Consider the following 23178-nt stretch of genomic DNA (forward strand, 5'->3'; position numbering starts at 1 on the left):
CTAGTTTTTGTCATGCCCTTTTTAGTTCTTATTCTTTCAAATCGACATCCGGATTGGTCCAACTAGAGTTTCTTACACATACTGTATGTCATGTTTTCAAGCTTTTACGCCCCACGATAAGATTGGTTATAACATACTCCATCCGTTTCATAATATAGGATGTTTAGAGAAGTATTTTTGTTTCATAATATAGGATGTTTCTAACTTTCTATGCAATTTTAGATTAAATTTATATTTTATATTATGATAAACTTGTTTATGATTGGTTAAACTTTTTAAAAGTAACTATTTCTTAATATGTGTGTTTTTACTAAAACATTCTATATTTTGAAGCGGATGGAGTATATGATATGCATGCGTGTTTGTGCATTAAAGTTCGTGCGGAGCAAAATCTTTCTCCAAATCAGGTTTGAGATCTTACATTTAAAGAACATATATGGTCCTTGGACTCGTTTAACTCTATTGCAGTAATGCACCTCGGGTTGATATTTAGCACATAAGTCATGAATCTATCTTAAAAGTTAAAATACGTATTTTGTAAACTTGCTTGACTAGGACGTGACTTCCGTTTTCATTTAGACCTTCAACCAACTTTATGTTCTAAGTTTTAAACTCAAATTTTTTCTATTATCCGATGCATTAGTTGTAAAAACGTTATTTTTTTCTTTATTTTAAAAAAATTTGCTTGTCTAATATTATCACGTGGTAACCAACTTATATTGGTCTACTAGTTGAAATAATTCACTATGTTGATTAAGAGACCATGATCCGAAGTATTCACTAAATTCTAAATATAAAATTACTTAGTTATTCTATATATTCTATATGCATGATAAACTATGTATGTTGTTTCATATACTTTAAGGGATAAGAATAAAAAACAAAAACCAACTTTACCGTTTAAGCAAATTAAAGAAAATATCTCTTTTCCGTTAACTGAACAAATCTCAAACTTTTGTTGACTAAGCTATATCGGGTCCAACGTTTAGTCATAAAGGGTATGATATCACCAATTAGTGTAATGTAATCATCAATAGATTAGATACTTTCCTTTGCTTTTGTACCTAGATATTTGTAGATGATATTTAATAATATCGTTTTGTTTATAACTCAATAACTTAATTTGTTGGTTAATGTTTTCTTAATCAAAATATCCTACCAAATTTTCATTCACTTACATATATTAGCGGGTTAATGTATCTATAGAGTTGAACAGAAAGTGCAAAATCCATATATATCGAAAACAAGAAGACGATAAACAAATAAAGACCGTGTCGGACCATCCCGCGGTTATAGCGGAGACTATAGTCAAGTAGCTTTCAAAATTTAATATGGACTGTACACTGCCAACGACATTTATATGCCCTTTTTCCCCACTTTTTCCCAACTTCCCAATAATATAAATTCAGAAAGAAGAACGTGGAATTATTTACGCAATCATATGTCTAATCAACTAGCTAGGTCATATTATGTCAAGATGGTGTTGCTATTTAGTCATGTAGTTCTAAGATATTATAAACAAGTTTTCTCCTTGGACTGACGTTCAAAAGTGTCTCTTTTGGACAAGGACCATTCTTCTATTGCTACATGTTCCCGTGTTGCATGCCGACTACTGTTTTTTTATGTTATGGTATAACTTGTTGTTTTCAAAAAATATTATTGTTGGTACGAGGTAATTAGTGTGCGTAAGTATGAAAATTACTTAACCGTCTCATTTTTGTGTTGAATAATGGGTTTATTTTCGTTTCGAAGGTTGATCAAGAATTCGTATAAAAAAATATAAGTTTTATCATATAGAACAAAAATCATTGTATTTTTATCGTTTTCCCCCACATACATTTGGTAGGTGAAAAAGGCATAACCTTAATTTTTTTCTTTTGACATCAAATTTATATAATTTTTCGATTTACAATAATAAATTTTCCCATACTTTATATATGTCTTCTTTTTTTCCAAGATGTATAATAATGAAAGCATGATATATATATATATATAAGTCAGAAGTTTTGACAAAGCTATATATCTAAAAAAGAATATGTCATAATAAAATATTTTCTAATCAATTTTCTTTTATATATAGATTTGATGAAAAGATCACTATTGCTCATGCGATTTTTCTGTCGCAAATTTTATTTAAAAAAATCAGAGAATACACATATAAATTAGAATAACAAAGAAAAATAAGAACAAGAACAAAGGAAATTGAAGAAAACAGAAAGATAGGTCTTAACCTATCTCGGATACGTGCATAGTTTTGCAGCCTTGCACATTGGTTACTCAATAGATAAGAAATTTGATTCGGAGATATATGGTAAATACACTTACGTACGCATGACAAACACATGAATCAATTGCGTCCCATTCTAGATTCGACTGACACTGTTTGTATGTCACGTCCATGGATTGCATGTTGATACAATAATTGAAGCTAGGCATCAAGCCCTATCATCTTACACCTAGGGAGGAAGTGTCGTTACATAACAATAACATAATAAATTAACACATAAACATATATACACAGCTCTAAGTTAATAACTGAGTGAATTAGCAACATTACATACTTATTTCTCAGAGCTCGTTCTTCTTCATTCGTAGAGAGAGACGAAAATGTCAAGGTGGGATCCATTAATAAGTGATGCTCGTGGACTAATAACAGTATTTTATTTTATTAGCATTTTCTGTTTTATATATATAATAAAGTAAAGTGTTTGTGTATATTTTTTTTTAAAACACCCAAATAACTAACACAATATGACCAATAAATCTTCGACTAATTGTCTAACAACTACAATCCTTAATCACAAAAATTATTAGTATCTCAAACGGGTCATTAAACATGAAAATATGTGAAAATATTTAGCCGTCCAAAAGAAATAAAATAATTGAAAACATCATTTTGAATTCACATGTATATGATATAAATGTAGTACGAAACCGACCATGACATTGCATGCAGAGATACAAAGCTAGTGCTACACTGCTACTATATATACAGTTCACAAGGACGCAAAGTACTGTGTATACATTTATATATATATATATATGACATTACAAACGATCTATATGGATTGAACGTGAAAAATATGATGAAATGGTATAGCCGGCGACGTTGTTTGCTTAATTTTTGTTTTCATGCATAACAAAACTCATGAAGTTATAAGAGCTTAGTTTTGTTTTTCGGTTTTCTGTTTAATTTGTTTCAAAAGAATTAAGGCCAATAAGGTTAACCAATTAGAATCTGAATCAATAAAGGAGGTATTCTGGATCAGTTGGATAGCATCAATCATAAAAATGTTCATAGAATTATAATTTTTCTTTGTTAGACACCCAAAATTTCAAGGATTTCAAAAACATACCTATAGGTAAAAACATTGGGAAAAAAAAGAGAGATCAACTAGAATCTGTCCGTCTTCGCACAACCAGTCAGATCACTCTACCATTACGTTGGACTTGTCTGGCTTGTTGGCCCTCACCATGTTCAACTTTTAAATTTAATATTTAATTAATATACATTATTATTACATATAGTTTGATAAAAAACATTATTACATATATATTATAAAATATATGATCAAAATTTGAAAAACGTGCTGTAAAAAAGTGTTCACGGAATCTAAGTTTTTTTCTATGAATTATGTGATCGTCCGTCCATCTACACGAAAATCACATAGCTATAACATCATTTCTAACTTACATAAAAAAAAAAAACCATTGATAGTGTATACTTTTATAAACATGTAAATTACTGTATGGATATTAAATTCACGGTCATTCTCTAAAAACGTTTTCAAACACATCTGTTATCAGTTTACACAAAGACGGGTGTACGTTGAAGGTTGTGGGTTGATGCAGCAAAAGGTAGATAAGGCATGCATATTCGTTTATTAATTAGCAGAATCATTAATCATATCAAATAAGTTATTTTTTTCCCTAGATCTTTGTAGGTTCTACTGAAAATAAGATCCCTCCGTCAATAAAAAAAATCATTCAAGTACCTAAAATAACATTTTAATATAATTTAATTGTTTAATAAATTTAAATTTGTTAGAATTTTTTTTAAAAATAGTAAAAAGACAAGTGTGAGATGAGATTCTTATTAGTATACCACGAGTTTTTTTTTTTTTAATTCAGTAAGACTGTAGATAGTAGATACTCCCAATGGAGTTACTCTAAGAGAAAATGAGACACAATTTTGAGTCATTAAACAATTAAAAAAACCTAAAATTAGAAAAACTATTTGTAAGAAGTTTGAAAATCTAAAGGCACTTCAAAAGTAAAACCTATATATAGATAACTAATCTAGTCAACAATAATAATACAAGACATAAAAAATACATATTTATTGTAATAGGGTAAACTATGCAATTACTAGATGCCTACAAATACAATGAGATATTAAATATATATTTACAGTAGTACAACAGGAAATTATGGTCTTACGATTTGTAGTAATATATGTTGTTGTGTGTTATATAACTTGGATTTAAGTTTGAGTTGTAGACAAAAATAACTATATGTAATGGTAAAAGTTAGTAAAATGGTTGCCAACCGAGTTGGATAGCATTTTCCTAAAATAAAATCATGCTTCATATATCTTTATTCCTCTCTTACATTTAATGCTTCCTTGTTTCTTTTAACTGAATGTTTTCTCCTCAACTTTTGTTTTCTTTCCTGCCTTAAAACTAGTATAAGCAAGAGATGGAAGCATTTTTGTGTGAAAGAAATAAAGATAAGAGGCTACTATATTTGACAAGGAAAAGAAAAGGGAGAATATAATCTTCATCCTGTTGAAGTTTTTTAAACTTGCCATATATGAAGTGTAAATAGTATAACTTTTATAATATTAGGACGATACTTGGGTTCACCCCATTCATTCACCTCTCTTATTTAAGTCAATCAAATAATGTCATGTCATATTAAATAAAATAAATATTGATAGATTTGAAAAATCATTAACCAAAAATTGAAATACATTCATTTAAGTAAATCCAAACCGACACATAGGGGGGTGTATTGAACTTGATATTTTAGGAGATTTGCTGGGATTTTAATATTTTAGAATTTTGAGAGATTTGAGTGTAATTTTAGAAGATTTGGTAAGATTTTAGGATTTGTTGAGATTTGAGTTTTGGAATTAGTGAGATTTGGTTATGAAATTTTAGGTGATTTTAGGATATTTATATGGTTAAAAGGAGAAAATAGAGATCGTAAGCAGAATCACGGCAAAGACAAGAAAGCTGCACCTCATATAAATATCCTAAAATCAAGTTCGATTAGTGATTGAAAGGAGTTTGTAGTTGCAGTCTACTTTTATTAGTTACTCCATAGTGATTGAAAGGAGTTCTGCACTCATGCAATACCGCAGGCATTTCTTGCTGGGACTGACACGAATCTTCGTAGGCTCACTTAGTTAATTCTCTTCATCTTGAATCACATGACCTCAGCAGTAGATGACGAGTTCCTTGATTTGTAAATTAGTTAAAACATATTAAACAACTCATTTTAATTTGATATGTTTTCAACTGGTTTTTGGCTCGGTCAGGTCACTTAGACGGCAAGGACAACCTTCAGAGAAAATTAGCCGAGGGATCTTATTAGCTCTTTTGGTTGGTATAATCTTGAATCTCTTGGAGGCTAGTGAATACTCAAAACAGAAGCAACAACATGATGTAATTGGTCTTTTCGCAAGCATAGAGTGCCCCGATACAGTCTATTACGGGTTTCAATATCTCTTGGAATATTATTGGGTACGTAAGCTCTTGAATCTAGGTTTTGCTCGCTTGCTTCTCTTACTGACACAACTTTTTAAAAACATTTTCAGGACGGTTGTGTAAGCGGGGATGATGCCTATGTAAAAAAACTTGGACAACTTGATAATTTCTTGAGCCATCTCATAGATAGGGCTCCGTCGCAAGAACATGAAAGAAAAGAAGAGTCATTCAACAAAGACACCACGGATATAGAAGACAACACTTGCTGTATCTGCTACGCGGGCGAGGTTAACGCCATGATTGCTCCGTGTCCACACCGATCATGTTATGGCTGCATAACTAGACATCTTCTCAATTGTCAGAGATGTTTTTTCTGCAATGCTACAGTTATTGACGTTATAAGAGATAATGAAGAATAAGACGATGGTGATTCTGAAGCTCAGGGTAGTTGCAGTTGGAGGTTGTTGATTGATGTAGTACACACATAAGGAAAGATATTTAGGTGGGAACCCAAGGAAGAAGGATTATAAATTTACAGATTTATAGGATTAATAAAGAAACAGAACAAAAACAAAGGTCTGTGAAAAATTTTGTAGGATATGGTCTTGTGGTCTCTAGGCTCTCCTCTGTTTTTTCATTGTATATATGAGAATGAAATGGAAATGGGTTAAAGGCACTCTGTTCCGTCGCTTGATTTCTTTATGTTTTTCTAACAGTGTTCTAAAGTCCAGGCCGATTTGGTGGGGTAAATGTGTAACCCGTACATGTTGTGTTTTAAATTCAAGGTTGTGACCGTCACCGTCGACGGTTCCGCTCGGAAGGTGGCCGAGAGAACATCTTGAATTGCAGTTATTCAATGATGGGCTCGAAGACAAATTTGGGATTTTTGTCTTGATGTATGTACTTGAGAGAAAGAGAGAGAGAGAAAGTGAAAAAGAGAGAGAGAGAGTAGGAGAAGACAAATTGCAGAGATGGAGCCATGTAGGAGGTATTTTTTTAAAAAAATTGTAATTGCTTCGAGCTGTTTTTATAAAAATCTTCCAAAGTTTCAACTTTAAAGGTGGGATTTGTAAGTCATATTTTTGAACTAAAAATGTTAGAAAAGTCTCCTAGAATTCCATTCAGAAGATTTTTTTAAACTAATTGTGGTATTTTGAATAACAGTATATTTGATGTAAGTTTATAAATTACTGATTGAATAACAAGAGATTGTAAATGATTTTAAATGATTTTTATAAATTTCACATTCAATAACATAGAATTTCAGATGATTTTTTAAAATCATCAATTAAATAACAGGAGATTTCAGAATACTCCACAATCTCCTAAAATATCAAGTTCAATACACCCCCCATAATCTCATTTAATTATAATATCTAAACCTTAATTATTCTTTATAAACTCAAACCAATATACAACTTTGTTTAGTTATAAAATCTAAAATTTAATTCTTATTTGTCAACTCAAACCGACATATCTATTTTAATTATAAAATCTAAACTCTAGTTCTAATTTTCAACCAAAACCGACGTATACTTTTGTTTAATTATAAAATCTAAACTCTAATCCTCTTTAATTTATAAACCCAAAACTAAACAATCATTTTAATTTTGTTTAATTATAAAATCTAAACCCTAACCCCACCTTTAATTTATAAACCCAAACCTAAACCATAATTCTTTTTAAAAAATTTAAATTGACATATCATATCATTTAATTGTAAATATAAACTCTATTTATAATCCTAAACCGGCATATAACCTTGTAAATCAAAATTTATTAATACTATAACTTTAGTTTTTTTTAAAAAAATATAAAAAAACTGACTGGTTGGAAAAAGGAAGTGAACAAAAGGATTCACCCAAGAATTTCCCATAGTGGGTTTTCTAGCTAGGTCGTTATGGTTGAGCTTTCTCTGTATTAATTTTACAGACGGTAAACAGAAAAAAAAAAAATAGAAAATTATAACTTACAGTGGAAACCGCTTTCGTGGAACATTCAAAAGAAGGCAAACAACCAACTAAGCCACATGCTTCGGTCTCCCTTACTCACTTAACCTTCTTATTTCTTCCTCTTCTTTCTTATCCTCTTTGTACTATTCTTCCTTATATATACGTACTCCTCCTTACAATTTCTATATTCAAACATACATTTGCCAAGTTAACCCGAAATCACGAGATAAAAAAAGGAAATAAAGGAAACCTAATCTATTAGCATGGCCAAGCAAAGAATGATTACAATTGAGCCGTCAAAGAAGAAAAAGGGAGGAATTGTGAAGCTCAAGAATGTTGTAGAGAGATTGGTGCAAATCAAAGGCTTTTCCTCGGCAAAGAAACCGTGTTCTGTAGAATACGGTCGTGATTCTGTCCCAAAAGATGTGAAGGAAGGTCATTTCGCGGTGATAGCCGTCGATGGGTATCATGAGCCTACACAGAGATTCGTTGTCCCATTGATGTTTCTGGAACATCCTATGTTCCGTAAGCTTCTAGAACGAGCAGAGGAGGAATACGGGTTCGACCACCACGGAGCCCTGATGGTACCTTGCCAACCAAGCCACCTCCAGATTATATTGACCGAGCAATGGAGTTAAAATTATGCCGTAGTTATTACTGATTTACTTGATATTACAAAATAAAACCGTATTATTCACTAGAGGGAATCTTCTGATTTATAATAGATATTTCACTTAAGATTTCAGCTATGATATGGGCATCTAATGAAAAATATATTCACACACTTCAAACTTGCAACACGAGCACTTAAAGGCAAACATTTCGGCAAATTTTTTAGTTTTAGTCCATAAAAATGAATAAAATGGTCTACTGAGTTTAATTTGAACTACTTTTTATTACGAAAAAAAAATCCATAAAAAATGTGTTGTTTCAGTGTTGATGTTATAAAAAAGATGTTTCAGCGTTGTTATATTTGATTTACGACTCTTTATAGTAATACACTTGAATCGGTGGTTAAAATAATTATCATCTAAAATATTTATGGACCGATGTGTCTTTTTTTTGTCACAACGGACCAGCTGCGTTTTTTATGGAAACCCTAGGATTGTTTTGTTCTGATGCAAGATGATGTAAGAATACACGAAGCCTTGACACAAAAACACCTCGATGTCTTAATGGACCTTTTTAGTCCACTTTACAACTTGTTACCTCAAATATTCACTTAATATTCTCACATATGATTAGGAAAAGTGAAAGTGGGGGACCTATATTTGTTATAGCTTTGGTCGGAATTTAGTAACTTCACATCGGTAAAGCATGAGGACAAGAGTAAAAACTGATGTGGAGAGATATGAGACGTCATACATAGATATTAAGTCCTGTAGATATTTTATTATGTTCTTTACTATATATATAGATATATACATAAATGTATGTAAAAGTGGGACAATAATGCACACCAAACCAAAAGAAACGGTAGGACAATGTACACCAATCCGTACTTGCGTTTTCTCTATCAGTGCCCCCTCCATATCTCCCATATAGGTATACACACACATGACCTACGCGAAGGTGTTTCGTCTTAATATGGGCATTGTATAAAGTGTTATCGCCTTTATTGTTTCTAACATCTTTCCTTAAAACATTGGGGTTTATATAAACTAATTAATAGGATTCGATTTCTTTCTGTTTTAAGTTTAATCATCAAATGAACTCATAATCCTTATAATGTTTTACCAAAGTTAAATGAAGAGAGGGGAAAGAGAAAAAACTCAATTATGGTTACGACTTACGACGGTTGCCTTTACGTAAGAGAAGTTCATAGTGTGAAACAGTTTTGATTATCTTTTTGATAGAACATATTTCATAGTTTATAAAATCTTAAGATATTAATTTATATCTTAAGATTTTGGGGGGTTTAGACTTGAGACACTTTAGACTAGAAAGCCAGTATACAGTTTGATGATTGCTTGTTAATTAATGTGGCTTTATATATGAAAATGGAAATATGTGTTAATGGTATGTCGAGTCACTTTTTGTACAACTCACACTGTTATAGAAAAGATCATACGTTGGCTGTTGGCATTAATTTGTGAAAGTGATTTATAGTTTGGACTGGTTTTGGCAATGTAGTTTCTCTAAAACACGTCCGTCTGACGGATTTGTCATATCAAATTGCTGACAAAACTCACAAACCGACAAATTCCCACAATTTGAAACGTCCTTTGATTATTTTTCAGAGTTTTGGAAGTCTCTCCAACTTAAAAAAAAAAAAAATTTATTCGTAACGCATTTTCTCCTCTTATAAGTTATAATATCAAGTGGAAATTGCTTGCAATTTAGGGTAATTAGTGGAGTTAAGAAAAAAGTGTTTTATCGAAACTTATGTTCGTATTTTCATGTACATACTGGTTAACTAAACAGATTTTATATGCGGTTAATCTTGAGTGAACTAATTCCCAAACCAACATCATATTGAATTGTTGATTATACTTTTAATACATACTAGATAATAACCCGCGCTGGTAGCGCGGATAATTTTTTTTTATTTTGTTATTTGTTAATATTATGTTTATGTTGTATCATTCATTTACATGTTATATAATATAGTACTATATGGTGAATTTTGATTCAGATTAAACAACTAATAGGTAGGCCTGTAAACTACTACTGATACCCGTATTGGATCCGTTTTTCGGTTTGTATCAGTCCCAAAAAAGGCACCGTAGCTTTAGGGTCGAGTGAAGGGTATAATAATTATATTATCCATGAATAATGATCGAGTATCGGATATTAATTTAATTTTTGAGCGTCTCGTTACCCGTCTTATTACCCGTTTTATTACCGACTCATAAATACACGTTAATATTTTGTAGAATAATGTTACCAGCGTGAGGAAATATTTATGTAAATTTGGATTTGTTTGTTACAAAATAATAGTAGAAAATTTATTAATTCTATACATATTATAAAATCATATATTTAATTTACTTAAGGTCATACTCTGATTTCGACCCGTAGTTGGTACTACTATTTTGGTTTGGTGCAATATCAAATTCGTTAATTATACATTCGGTAAAGCCAAAAAAATCCAACAAAACATGTATTGACCCGTGATTTGGTATTACAAATTGATGTGATCGTGTTTAGAGATCTTAATATACCAAATTTACAAATTGAAGTTATTGGTATAACATGTTGTATATTAATTTTATAGGTGAAAATTACAATTAGGTTATGTATATTATCAATATTATACACTTAGTATTGTTTATATAGTGAATATTGTGTATAAACAATTAAGTTTTAGCCAATTAAATAGTTTGTTATTATTTCCTAAGATTTATGAAACAATAAATAGAGTTAATAATTTTGTAAACAAATCTAGACTTTTCTTTTGTTAGTTATTAGAATAATTAAAATATAATAGTATTTTTGTAATATGTCACATTAGAACTGGTTAAATTTTTAACAACATAGCTTAAATAAGTATATAGATATATTTTAAAAATATAAACAATGTTGTATCCTAATTTTAATATATATTTGTTATTATTAAATGATTTAGATATGTAAATATTTAATCTTAGTTTTATAAATAAATTTAAGTTTTATAATTTTCTAAAGAGTTTGTTATTGTTTCCTAAGATTTCTGAAACAATAAATAGAATCTATTTAATTATTTTATTACATAATTTCGAAATAATTTTATTATTATTTTATTAAATAATTTCGAAATTATTTTATTAATGATTTCTTGTAATCTAATAAATTAATAATTACTATTTTTTGGATAATCATTTTCAGGTTACAACAAATTAATATTAAGATTCTGTTATTATATTTTGTATTAAAATACAGTGGCATTTTGTGTAATATTTTACATGGAGTAGGGTTATTTGTTTAAAGGGTTGCGTAAATAAGTATATAGATTTTATAATTTTCTAAAGAGTTTGTTATTGTTTCTTAAGATTTCTGAAACAATAAATAGAATCTATTTAATTATTTTATTACATAATTTCGAAATAATTTTATTATTATTTTATTAAATAATTTCAAAATTATTTTATTAATGATTTCTTGTAATCTAATAAATTAATAATTACTATTTTTTGGATAATCATTTTCAGGTTACAACAAATTAATATTAAGATTCTGTTATTATATTTTGTATTAAAATATAGTGGTATTTTGTGTAATATTTTACCTGGAGTAAGGTTATTTGTTTAAAGGGTTGCTTAAATAAGTAAATAGATGCATACGTGTGAAGGTTCGTAGCCAGAGGTATTTATGAACTTTGATATTGGCAGAGCTAAAGTCAAAGTTGAAACAAAAGTACGTACAAGTTAGAGGCTTAGAGCGAAGTGAGATCAACCATATGAGTTAGGATGGAGTACGTATCTGTACTTAAGTGTTCCATACAAAAATATAAACATAAAAAAAAATAGATATTTAGACAAGAATGCAAGTTCATATCATTATGTGAACAAATCATATCAATTCTGGTGGATCTAGCAAAATCTTGTGCCTGTTTTTCGTCTTTGATGAATATTTAGTATAATGGACATAACTCTTATGATTTTGATATCTTCTATAATCCTAATGTCTCGTTAATTACTTAAAACTGTAAAAGAAAAAATAAACCATCCGATGGGACTATACCTTATATTTGTTGTTGTGCAGAACAGTCATATATCAAATTTATATCATGACGACAAAAAAACAATCAAAGCTATAAAACAATTTTCTTTGTTAGCCACACAGTCTAACATAGATCTCAAATTCCAAAGAAAACTAGAGTAAGGAAATCAAAGAACCGAGAAAACTAGAGTAAGGAAATCAAAGACGAACCATGATTTAAATTGATGCCTTTTTGGTCGTGCCCTACTGATCCTCAACAATGACAACAGCCAATAAATATTGAACAATAAAATTATTATGCATGCAAATTGGTACGTGCGGCCCACTAGGAAAAGCATGTCGGGTAAACATCGAGCTGAACCGTCTAGATCGTACAAACCATTCATTTTGAAGAAAGTGGTCATAAGATGCTAGAAAAAAAATAGAAAAAAATTGTTATGTTGAAGTTTAACATTTTACTGAAGCTGGAAACATTTGTGTGTGGTTAGTTAATTACTGTTACTTTTGTGAAACCCGATCAGAAGTTGAATTACATAAGTTTATGGATTGTGGCTTCACTTCGTTCCACTAGTTCGGACGGCACGGTTCTTCTACCTGATAGAATCGGGTTTAAGGATAACTTTGTTAAAACATATAATCTAAAATTAAAAATTTATCAATTACTCTAAGCTTATTTCTGAGTCAAATTTCCATTTTCAATTAGACAATTAACAAGCACTATAAACCCAATCCATTTGGTACTAATTATCCTAATCATTTAATTCTCATTGGCAAAGTACAAAAAGCTCAAGAAGGATTGGCCCAACCATTTTGTCGAACAACGTTTTTTTGTTAAAAGGTTTTCTTAAATAGAAGGCAAAGAGTACAACGAACAAAATGTAACCATTACAAACAGAGAGAAGAAAGAAAACTACTAGCTACTAAGTACTAAGGGAAGAAGGATCCAAGCAAAGGAAGCCTGAATAAGAAAGGAGAAACAAGCCTAAACTTAAAACTTTCAAACAGCCTTATGTAACCCAGCATTGAAGAATTGATGTCCCACGCTTTAATCCAAGCTGAATCATTGCATTACACTTATTTTCCATGGAGGAAAAAATGTGCCTTGCTACTTGAACTGGGAAGAGGGAGAGACCGTCATGGAAACGTCGATTTCGCTCACGCCACAATTCATAAATCGCAGCTTGCCAGCCTTGAAGGAGAGCAAGTTTTTTTTGCTTTGATACTAATATCGATGGCAGCCAAAGGAGGATCTGATCCCAGAGAAATGGAGGAGAAGAGATTTGAAGCCTTTGCATTATCAAACTCCAGACCTCTGCAGAAAAAGCACACTGAAAGAACATATGGTCTCTAGATTCGCAGGCTAGCCCACAAAGAAGACAATCTAACTCAACATCATATCCCCAAGCAGACAAACGATCAAGAGTAGGGTTACGATTAAGTATAAACAGCCAAGACGTAATAGCATGTTTTGGAATGACTGCTTTGTGCCACACAAGCGGAGCCCAAAATTTTCTTGTATTTGAAATCCTAACAGCATTCCACACAGCTTTTGAAGAGAAAAACTTGTAAGGAATACCATCAATTGCCCAAACCGGAGTATCATTTGATGATGACATGGTAATGGTAGAGATGAAAGAGTAGAGAAGAACTTGTCTCTCAGATCTGGCATTAGGGAGAGACCACCCATCTGCATTTCTCAACTCAGCGACAGTTGAAAACAGAGGGATCCCTATGTGAGAAGGGCCATCTGAACCAAGAAATTGGTAAAGAGGACCAAAGGGAGTCCAAGGATCCCACCAGAAGAAGGTAGAATCACCGTCTCCAATATTGATGCTGAGAAACTTAAGAGCTTTGGGACGTAACTTAAGTAATTTTCTAAAATTCCAAGAGTAAGCAGCATTGTTTTCATTGAGCGCCCACAAAGGAAATGTAGAAAGATACTTACTTCTTATCCATGCTACCCATAAAGAACCAGCTCTGAAAAACAGCAACCAAAAGAGTTTTAAGGCACAAGTCTCATTCCAAGTACCAATGTGCCTTAATCCAAGTCCACCCTCCAATTTTGGAAAACATATGTCATACCATGACACTTTAGCCCCTGAGGGTATATCTACCTTTCCATGCCAAAGAAAAGAGCTACAAAGGCCATTGATCCTCCGAATAACCTGCTTAGGAAGGAAGAAAGCACTAGTCCAAAAACCTACAATGCCCGAAATAACTGTAGATATAAGTGTTAACCTTCCCGCCAAGCTCAGAAACTTGTGAGTCCAACAATTGAGTTTCTTTCTTATTTGAGACAACAAAGGATCACAATCTGTCACTGAAAACTTCTTGGAGCATAAAGGGAGACCTAAGTATCTAACTGGAAGCGAGACCAGGTTTAGATTGAATAGGCTTTGTAGCCTCAACACACAACTCTCATTCAGACCAGAACAAAACATGGATGTCTTCTCCATATTCATTGTTAGCCCAGAAATTTCTGCAAAATCTGCAAGAACTGACATAACTCCCCTTAAAGAAAGCTCAGAACCCTCGAGGAAGATCAATAAATCATCAGCAAAGCAAAGATGAGTAAGTTTAAGAGCCTCACAACTAGGATGATAATTGAACGATCCTTCTTCTGCTGCTTTATTCAACATTAGAGACAAAACATTCATGACCATAACAAACAGAATTGGGGATAATGGGAAGTAGTAGCCCTAAGCATAACCAGTAAGCATCCAAATCTATAAAATCTACAATCCACAAAGAGACTATGAAAGCAAACAAACATTTGCATATACTTGTTTTTATTTATTATTTATTATTATTATTCTGAGCATTCTCATGCATACATATAATCCAACTCATTAACGTTCATTATGTATTTCAAGTGTAGTCCCGCAAAAGGTGTCTCAATCGATTCAACATAAGAGGATAAATTGGTTATTCACAAGAAAGAAGAATGCAAAACATAACATAAAAGGAACCAACAAAAATGAACAATTTACGTATACAAGATTTTCACTTCCATTTTCTACCCCATATATTTTGAATTCTACCCTTTTGTGAAGCTTCTTTTTCTTTCTTAATTAGCATAAACCCAAAGGCTCCTTTAGCCAAATGAATCATGAGCCACTAAGCCATTCCTCATTTCTCATTCTCTTCTTTTGGGTTCCTAACTAACATATATATACTCAGAGAATTTAAGTCATCTAGCTTCTCAGTTTACCCGACATGCTTGCATGATCTTCTCGAAGGCCCATTTTCCGCTAACTTCTTCTTTCTAACTAATCCCTTTTACATTACAAATAAGAGCAAACCCTCACTTGCTGAAACCTTCTCTTACTCTCAAGGTCTTCACCGTTCATGCTTCAGATTCTACCACCTCGATCCCGCTCAATAAAAATCCATTTAAACCGGCCACTGCAATTTGAGTTAACAAGAATCATGATGCTCTTTCTTTAGAGAAAACTGAAATATCCAGATCAATATATTTCAGGGCTCCTAACGCTTTGATTGAAATTATATTATTAGTACTATAGACCGATTTAATAATACTCAAAACCAACTCCTATCTTTTGAATGTATTTTATCCCAATTTGTATTTATTTACCGCAGTAGTGACCAAAGAAGAATAGAAAGCTAGACGTAATTATATTATTAGTACTATAGATCGATTTAATATTAATACTCAAAACCAACTCCTATCTTTTAAATGTATTTTATCCCAATTTAGTATACTGAATATATTTCGTTCTTACATCGTGATTTAGTGACCATAGCCAACATATTTTCGTACACCAAAGAGCTCCTCCTATCCAAACCACACAATTCTCTGCCACTTTGCTTATCAGTAACTACAAACATTGCGAAACAAGAATCCCTCTCAACCACCTCTTTCTTACATTTGTTAAACCTAATTAATGCTCGAGTCGACAATCACTTCTATAGTTTCTAAAATCATCCCCAAAAACTCATCTTCCTCACACAATGGTCTCCAATTCCATTGAGTGAACCGGATAAGTCCATGGAATGGAGTTAAGTTTACCAGTATCTTACTAGCTAGTAGAACAAACTCCGTTCCATGGACTGATCAGGTTGACTTTGGACTTTCTTTCGCAAATGAACATCGCAAAAAATAAATTCTCACGTTTGGAGCTCCCAGCCGAGTTTCATTTAGTGGGTAAGATATATATTTTATTAACTAATGCCTTAAAGATATTTGTTGGAAATTATTCATATTCATTCCTATAATTTTTATTGGAGTGGCTCACCACGGAAATTGCCATTCTCTGGGAAATGTTTTTGAGCATGCTCGAAGACATCATCACCTGAAGCCACCATTTTGATTGTTAGACAAATGTAAAGATGATGTAAATGAAAAAATGTCATCATCGGTCTAGAACGCAAGAGAAATTATGAATGAAAATGAAAATGACGAGGAAGGTGTAAGAAACTACGATGTGAAAGAACTTGTCATCTTTCTTTTCTTCATATGTTCTTCTTAGGTTCCTTTATGCTCTCTTTATACCATTTTTTAATACCTACTTCAATATTGAGTTTAGCAAAGACAGTTGTTTCGATCTGTTTCTTACATTTATTGACTCTATTGAGTTAGAAATCATTAAAATCATTAATCAATTAGTTTTTCATCGACAAAACGATTTGTTATTTCCACAATCCATGACTTTTTTCAAGTTTTCAACAAATCTTTGTAATGGGTCAATAAATCGTTATGTGAAATTTACTTACGCGCATGGCCCAACATAACATATCTTGTTGAGCAAATGTATTGTTCGTGCATGATCCTTGTCTCAAGAAAATCATTGGTTCTAGTCTGATGCATCTTTTAATACATTTAAGGTATGCTATAAAACTGTAGTGATTTTTGTTAAAAAAAATTCTACTATATAAAATACTAGAAGTCATCTCGTGGTACGCACGGATTTAACTTACATTGTTTTTGAATTTTAGTAATTTGAATATTATTAGTTATTTTATTTGTTTACTTAGCAATTGTTATTTTAGTGGTTTTAAAAATATACTGATCATTTCAATTTTTTTTGGGTTCTTTTGTTTGGGGTTACTTGAATTTTCCTTTAATATATAATATTAAAGTACAGTAAAACTTCTATAAATTAATAATGGTGGGATCAAGACATTTTATTAATATATAGTGATATTAATTTATCTATTAATTAATAATTATTATTTTATAGTGTAAATTAATAATTACTAATTTATAAATATAATTTTAATTGTTTAAATTTTAAAAAATTAATAATTGAGACAATTTTAGTGAAATAAAATTAGACTTTCGGATGTTGTAAATTTCATGGTTTATTTTAAAAAATTAATAATTGAGACAATTTTAGTAAAATAAAATTAGACTTTCGGATGTTGTAAATTTCATGGTTTAGAAATTGAACTTGTATTATTTAGAAAACATTATTGATAATAAATTACAAATACTATAGACAAATTTACTTATACACGTGACATACATAAATTCAAATTTATGAATAATAATATCGATTGTCGAATTTTAATAGACTGTCAAATTATCAAATTGTAAATGATGCATATCTAGAAGTTGAAAACTTTAAAAAACTTAACTATTTTTATGACATGTTATAGAATATTTTATATCATTATAGTTTGAAAATACAACATTACAATTGTTCTATAGAAGTGAGCTTTAGGAGAAATATACATTATTATATCAGCATATATATATATATATATATATATAAATTTACATGATTATAAGTTTGTGATATTATTTGGGCCATATTTTACATGGAAATTTCAATAAAATTATTATCTTATAATCTTATTGAATTTTGTTAATTTTTACACTGGCCCGACTTGGGACCAACAAAATTTCTTAATTTATAGAGTATTAATTTATAGAGGTTTTACTGTATTTTAACATGTGGAGAAATTTTTAATTACATAGTAGTGTGATTATGGTTTTTTCTCCCTTTAGTTTTTCAAGACATATTAAGCATTCTCCATCTTTTTATTTTCTTGCTTGCGTTTGCACAATTTATATTACCACTGACATCTACAAAAACATGTAATTTTGGAATATAACTTACATGAATACAATCTAAATATGAAATTTAGGTAAACAACAATGAACTTAATAAATATATTTTACCAGCTTATTTTTGGTGAGGTAAAAAATGCAATCACATCCCTAAATATAATTTATTCTTTATACATTCTAATACATATTAATAGAAAATTTAAGAAATTTTAATAATGAAATGAATCCAAGTAAATAAAGTTATAAATAATTACTCTAAGTTTTGGTTGAGTATAAAAATGCAATAGTTTGTTCCATCGCCGAAATGAATTTTTAGATCTGTCTATTTAGCTTTATCATAAATGAAATTGAATAAAATAAATATTTATTTTGTCGTAGCTACTTAGAAGACAAACCGCAGAATATTANCTTAATTTATAGAGTATTAATTTATAGAGGTTTTACTGTATTTTAACATGTGGAGAAATTTTTAATTACATAGTAGTGTGATTATGGTTTTTTCTCCCTTTAGTTTTTCAAGACATATTAAGCATTCTCCATCTTTTTATTTTCTTGCTTGCGTTTGCACAATTTATATTACCACTGACATCTACAAAAATATGTAATTTTGGAATATAACTTACATGAATACAATCTAAATATGAAATTTAGGTAAACAACAATGAACTTAATAAATATATTTTACCAGCTTATTTTTGGTGAGGTAAAAAATGCAATCACATCCCTAAATATAATTTATTCTTTATACATTCTAATACATATTAATAGAAAATTTAAGAAATTTTAATAATGAAATGAATCCAAGTAAATAAAGTTATAAATAATTACTCTAAGTTTTGGTTGAGTATAAAAATGCAATAGTTTTGTTCCATCGCCGAAATGAATTTTTAGATCTGTCTATTTAGCTTTATCATAAATGAAATTGAATAAAATAAATATTTATTTTGTCGTAGCTACTTAGAAGACAAACCGCAGAATATTATAATATCAAATGTCATAATAATAAAGTTTCTTAGGAAGTAAACTATTATATGTGAAAGTGGAAAATATTATGAAAATAATTTTTTATATTACTATTCTTATAATTTTATTTACGATAATAAAAAGGGTTTTTTAAAAACAAATTGACATAGGTCATCCAAAACCGCCGGACCGGCCCATGGATATTAGGAAAGACATAGATAAACACTCGAATAAATAAGGAAAATTTTCAAACATTCTCACATTATATTTTTTCTGATGTAGTTTTAATGCGAACAACAAACATGATAACCTGCAAAAAAATATTTAAAATTATTCAAGAATACCTATTGAAATTTGGAAAGATATATTAAAATAATATAATTCTTCACAAGAACCTAATGACTGAAATTAAATAATAATGACTGAAAAGATTCTCTTAAAATGAGAGCAATTAGGGACTGAAATTTATTTTTTTGGAAAATATATTGAATTCTAATATTATGGAAACCGAATTGGTAAGATCTAATGGGAAATAAATGAGTAACCAATTATCAAATTACTTAAATAAAATATCCCACCATTATATTATATAAGATTGAAAGCCAGAAACTAAACTCAGGAATGGAAACCCTGAAATAAATTTTTGAGTCAAAAATTTATGAATATTTAAGAGAATTTTGAGAACACGTAAACATCTATAATCTAACATAATTTAGATTCCTTTCTTGCTTATGAATCATTTATAAGATTGAAACTCATAAATAAATTTTATACATAATTTAGAATTCGTTCTTGCCCGTGAATCATACATAAGATTGAAACATATTTTTATAATTTCAAAATAACCTATAATCAGATTGTTCCTAGGATGAAACCATAAACTGATAGATGGTGGGTTTAGATTGGAAGGAGCCTAATTGAAGAAGAGAAGAAATAAATGTTAAGAGTTTTTTTTTTGTTTTATGAGCTTTTAGAGGTCCAGAGAATTTAGTTAATTAGGTCCAAACAACAAAAGTGTATAGGTGTCGGATAGATAACAGATCAAGTGTCATCTTTTTAGCAAAAGTTGAGAAAAACCTTCTCATATTATATAAGATATATCCGATTTAATTTAAGTTAATCGAAAGTATAAAATTCAATTAAAAACCGAAGCCATCGATCCCGAGACAATAATCTACAGGTAATAAAACAGAGTATATGGTTTAATGAAGTTATGGTCACAAAACCAGCACATGTAGAAGACAAGTTGGACCGTAAGGCAATCAAAATAATGAAAGCAGTTGAGGAAGGTTACATTGTATCTAAGGCTTAATTGAATTCTGAATCCAAGGTATACCAATGGCATGGCAAGTACCAGCCAAGAAAAAGTATTTTAACGAGTTCACACGGGTTACCAGTTGAATAAGTATAACCCAACACACTATGATCACAATAACCCGTCTCCAAAATTTGTTAAATGTTACAAGTTTAACATCTTTTACCCGGATTTAGTAGGCAAGATTAAGGAACAAGCGCATGAAACTTGTATATTAGTGGTGCAGCAACCTTCTTCATATGATAGGTTAGCCGATTTCCTTGTTAATATTAATACTAGATGAGGACCCGCCTGATGTGCGGGTTTAAAGTTTTATAAATTAAATTAAATTTAATAAAAATATATTAAAATTTGTAATATGTTATTTATAAATTTTATTTTTGTAATAGTACACTGATTTATATCTATTTAGAAATCTTTTATGTATGTTATTAGAAAGTATATTTTTACATCTATATATACTCTATGTTACAAATATATTCTTTATCACCACCTAGAAAATGTCTATATGAATACATTAAGCCAACTATTTTACTTTCACTTCTGCATAGTTTTTTAATTACTAAAATTGATGGCTCAAAAACATTTTGAAAAAAATATATATTGCATAATATACTAATCAATGATGTATCATTACAATAATGTATGACAACCATGGAGAAAACCTCGGCTCCGCCTTTATCCCTTATGGAAAGAACCTTGCGTCCAACCTCCTCCACCATGAAGAGAACCTTGGCTCCGCCTTCCTCCCTTGGGGAGATAATCTTGCGTCCAACCTCCTCCACCTTCCTCCCTTGGGAAGATAACCTTGGGAAGATAACCTTCTCCACCATAGAGAGAACCTCGGATCTGCCCTCCTCCTGTGTGGAGAGAACATGTTCACGTCTTTTTGCTATCTTAAAATGGCTTGCTCCGACAACCAATGAAATGAAAAACCTTTTTCTAACGTCACAAAATCTTTTGATAGTTACTAATATTAAAATTCCCATTGTATTCGTAGAAGTGTCTTTGACACACCATGATGTAGCCTCTGTCTCTGTAACGCCTCAACCGCTACCTTGCTTAGTGAGCCCATGTCCACTCTCAGTCCATGGACCCACCTTCCTGAGTAGGCCTTACATCTATTCCCGGCCCGTGGACCAACCCATATTCGATGGTCGGTTTATTACGTCTGACAGGCTTTAAAAACTTGTTTATTGATCCTACAAATCAACAAATGATCTTTGCCTGCGTTTTGTCCTCACTCTCACAGTTCCGACAATCACTTCTAGGAAGATCACCCATCATGAAGTTCTCTCAGGACTCTTGACCAAAAAATAAGTGCATTTTGGTGACATATGTGGCCAAATCCATTCTTTTAAACCTTTCCGCAAACGTAGGTGTTACAGTCTTTAAGCTCCTATGGATCTACCAACAATGATTTATGTTTTTCCAATATATCTATCTATGTTTGTTGTAAACTTGTATTTGATTAGCCTATTTTATTCATCTATTAGGTTGATGAGCTTCTACTCGTTATCTCCCTTTGGGATTGAATGAATAACGGTAACAATTATGTTTCAAAAAAAAAGTAGGATTTATGACTAACCAATCAAAGTTGATAAATTAGAAGATAATTAATTTGACATAATTAAAAAAACAATAAAAAATTATAAGCACGGTAATATATGAATCTCAAATAATTCAAAGATTAAAATATAAAATAAATAAAATAATCTAAAAATACTACAATATTTTTAAAATTTTAGTATTAGGAAAAGAAGACGCATATATTAATCCTTTTTTGGGGCAACATATTATTCTTACATATTCCTAACTGAAAAAAAAAAAAAAGTAGCAGAAAAATTTGGTTTTTAAAAATAAGAAAAATTTACATTCCCATTAAAAAATATTTCTCAATTAAACAAAATTGGAAGCAATGTTTATGAATAAATTATTTAAATATGCAACAATCTATTTTTATATAGAAGTGAGTATTTACAAAATTTAGAATTAATAATTAACTCTATATTTTCCTTAATTTATTTTTCTATTTTTTTGTATAATTAATACCTTAAAATTAAAAATAAGTAAATTATATTATAATTTCGAATTTTATGAATATATATATATATATATATAATTTCCTTATAATTATTTAAAAAACTTTGTATTTTTAAAATTCTCTAATTTTTTATAATTATCCTTTTATATTATTATTATTTTATTAAACAAAATATTTTGTTTTTGTTGTAATAAAAAATTCCTCTTATTGAATATTAACTTGACACATGTCAAAATCTCATATTGATAACTTGACACATGTCAAAATCTTGTTAATGGCTAACTTTCAAAACCCAACTTTATATAATAAGATATCATGGTTGTTAGGTGTTTTTAGTCATGATATATATTTTATTTATAGTCTTTTTGGCGTTTTAGAGTCTTTTTGAGTCTTTGCAGTTTTAAGTACATCTTGGACTTATATGTAGATTTTGGAGTACTTTGGAGTATGTAGAGAAGTTAAGCCCGAGGAAACAAATTCGGAGAGCAAAATTGGTGTAGTGCATCGATCAATGCAGA

General features: G+C 30.3%; 2 protein-coding genes across 2 annotated transcripts; one reads left to right on the forward strand and one right to left on the reverse strand.

Moving 5' to 3' along the window:
* Positions 7823 to 8447, forward strand: LOC104786919 (indole-3-acetic acid-induced protein ARG7-like). Its single transcript, XM_010512395.2, has one exon. It carries the CDS (start codon positions 7927 to 7929, stop codon positions 8299 to 8301), a length of 375 nt encoding a protein of 124 aa, XP_010510697.1. The 5' UTR covers positions 7823 to 7926; the 3' UTR covers positions 8302 to 8447.
* On the reverse strand, positions 13312 to 14961 carry LOC104789266. The gene has a single exon (XM_010514994.1). The coding sequence runs from the start codon at positions 14959 to 14961 to the stop codon at positions 13312 to 13314; it is 1650 nt and encodes a 549-aa protein (XP_010513296.1).

This window comes from Camelina sativa, chromosome 5 (genome assembly GCF_000633955.1).
Source record: "Camelina sativa cultivar DH55 chromosome 5, Cs, whole genome shotgun sequence".
In the NCBI taxonomy this organism is placed as follows: domain Eukaryota; kingdom Viridiplantae; phylum Streptophyta; class Magnoliopsida; order Brassicales; family Brassicaceae; genus Camelina; species Camelina sativa.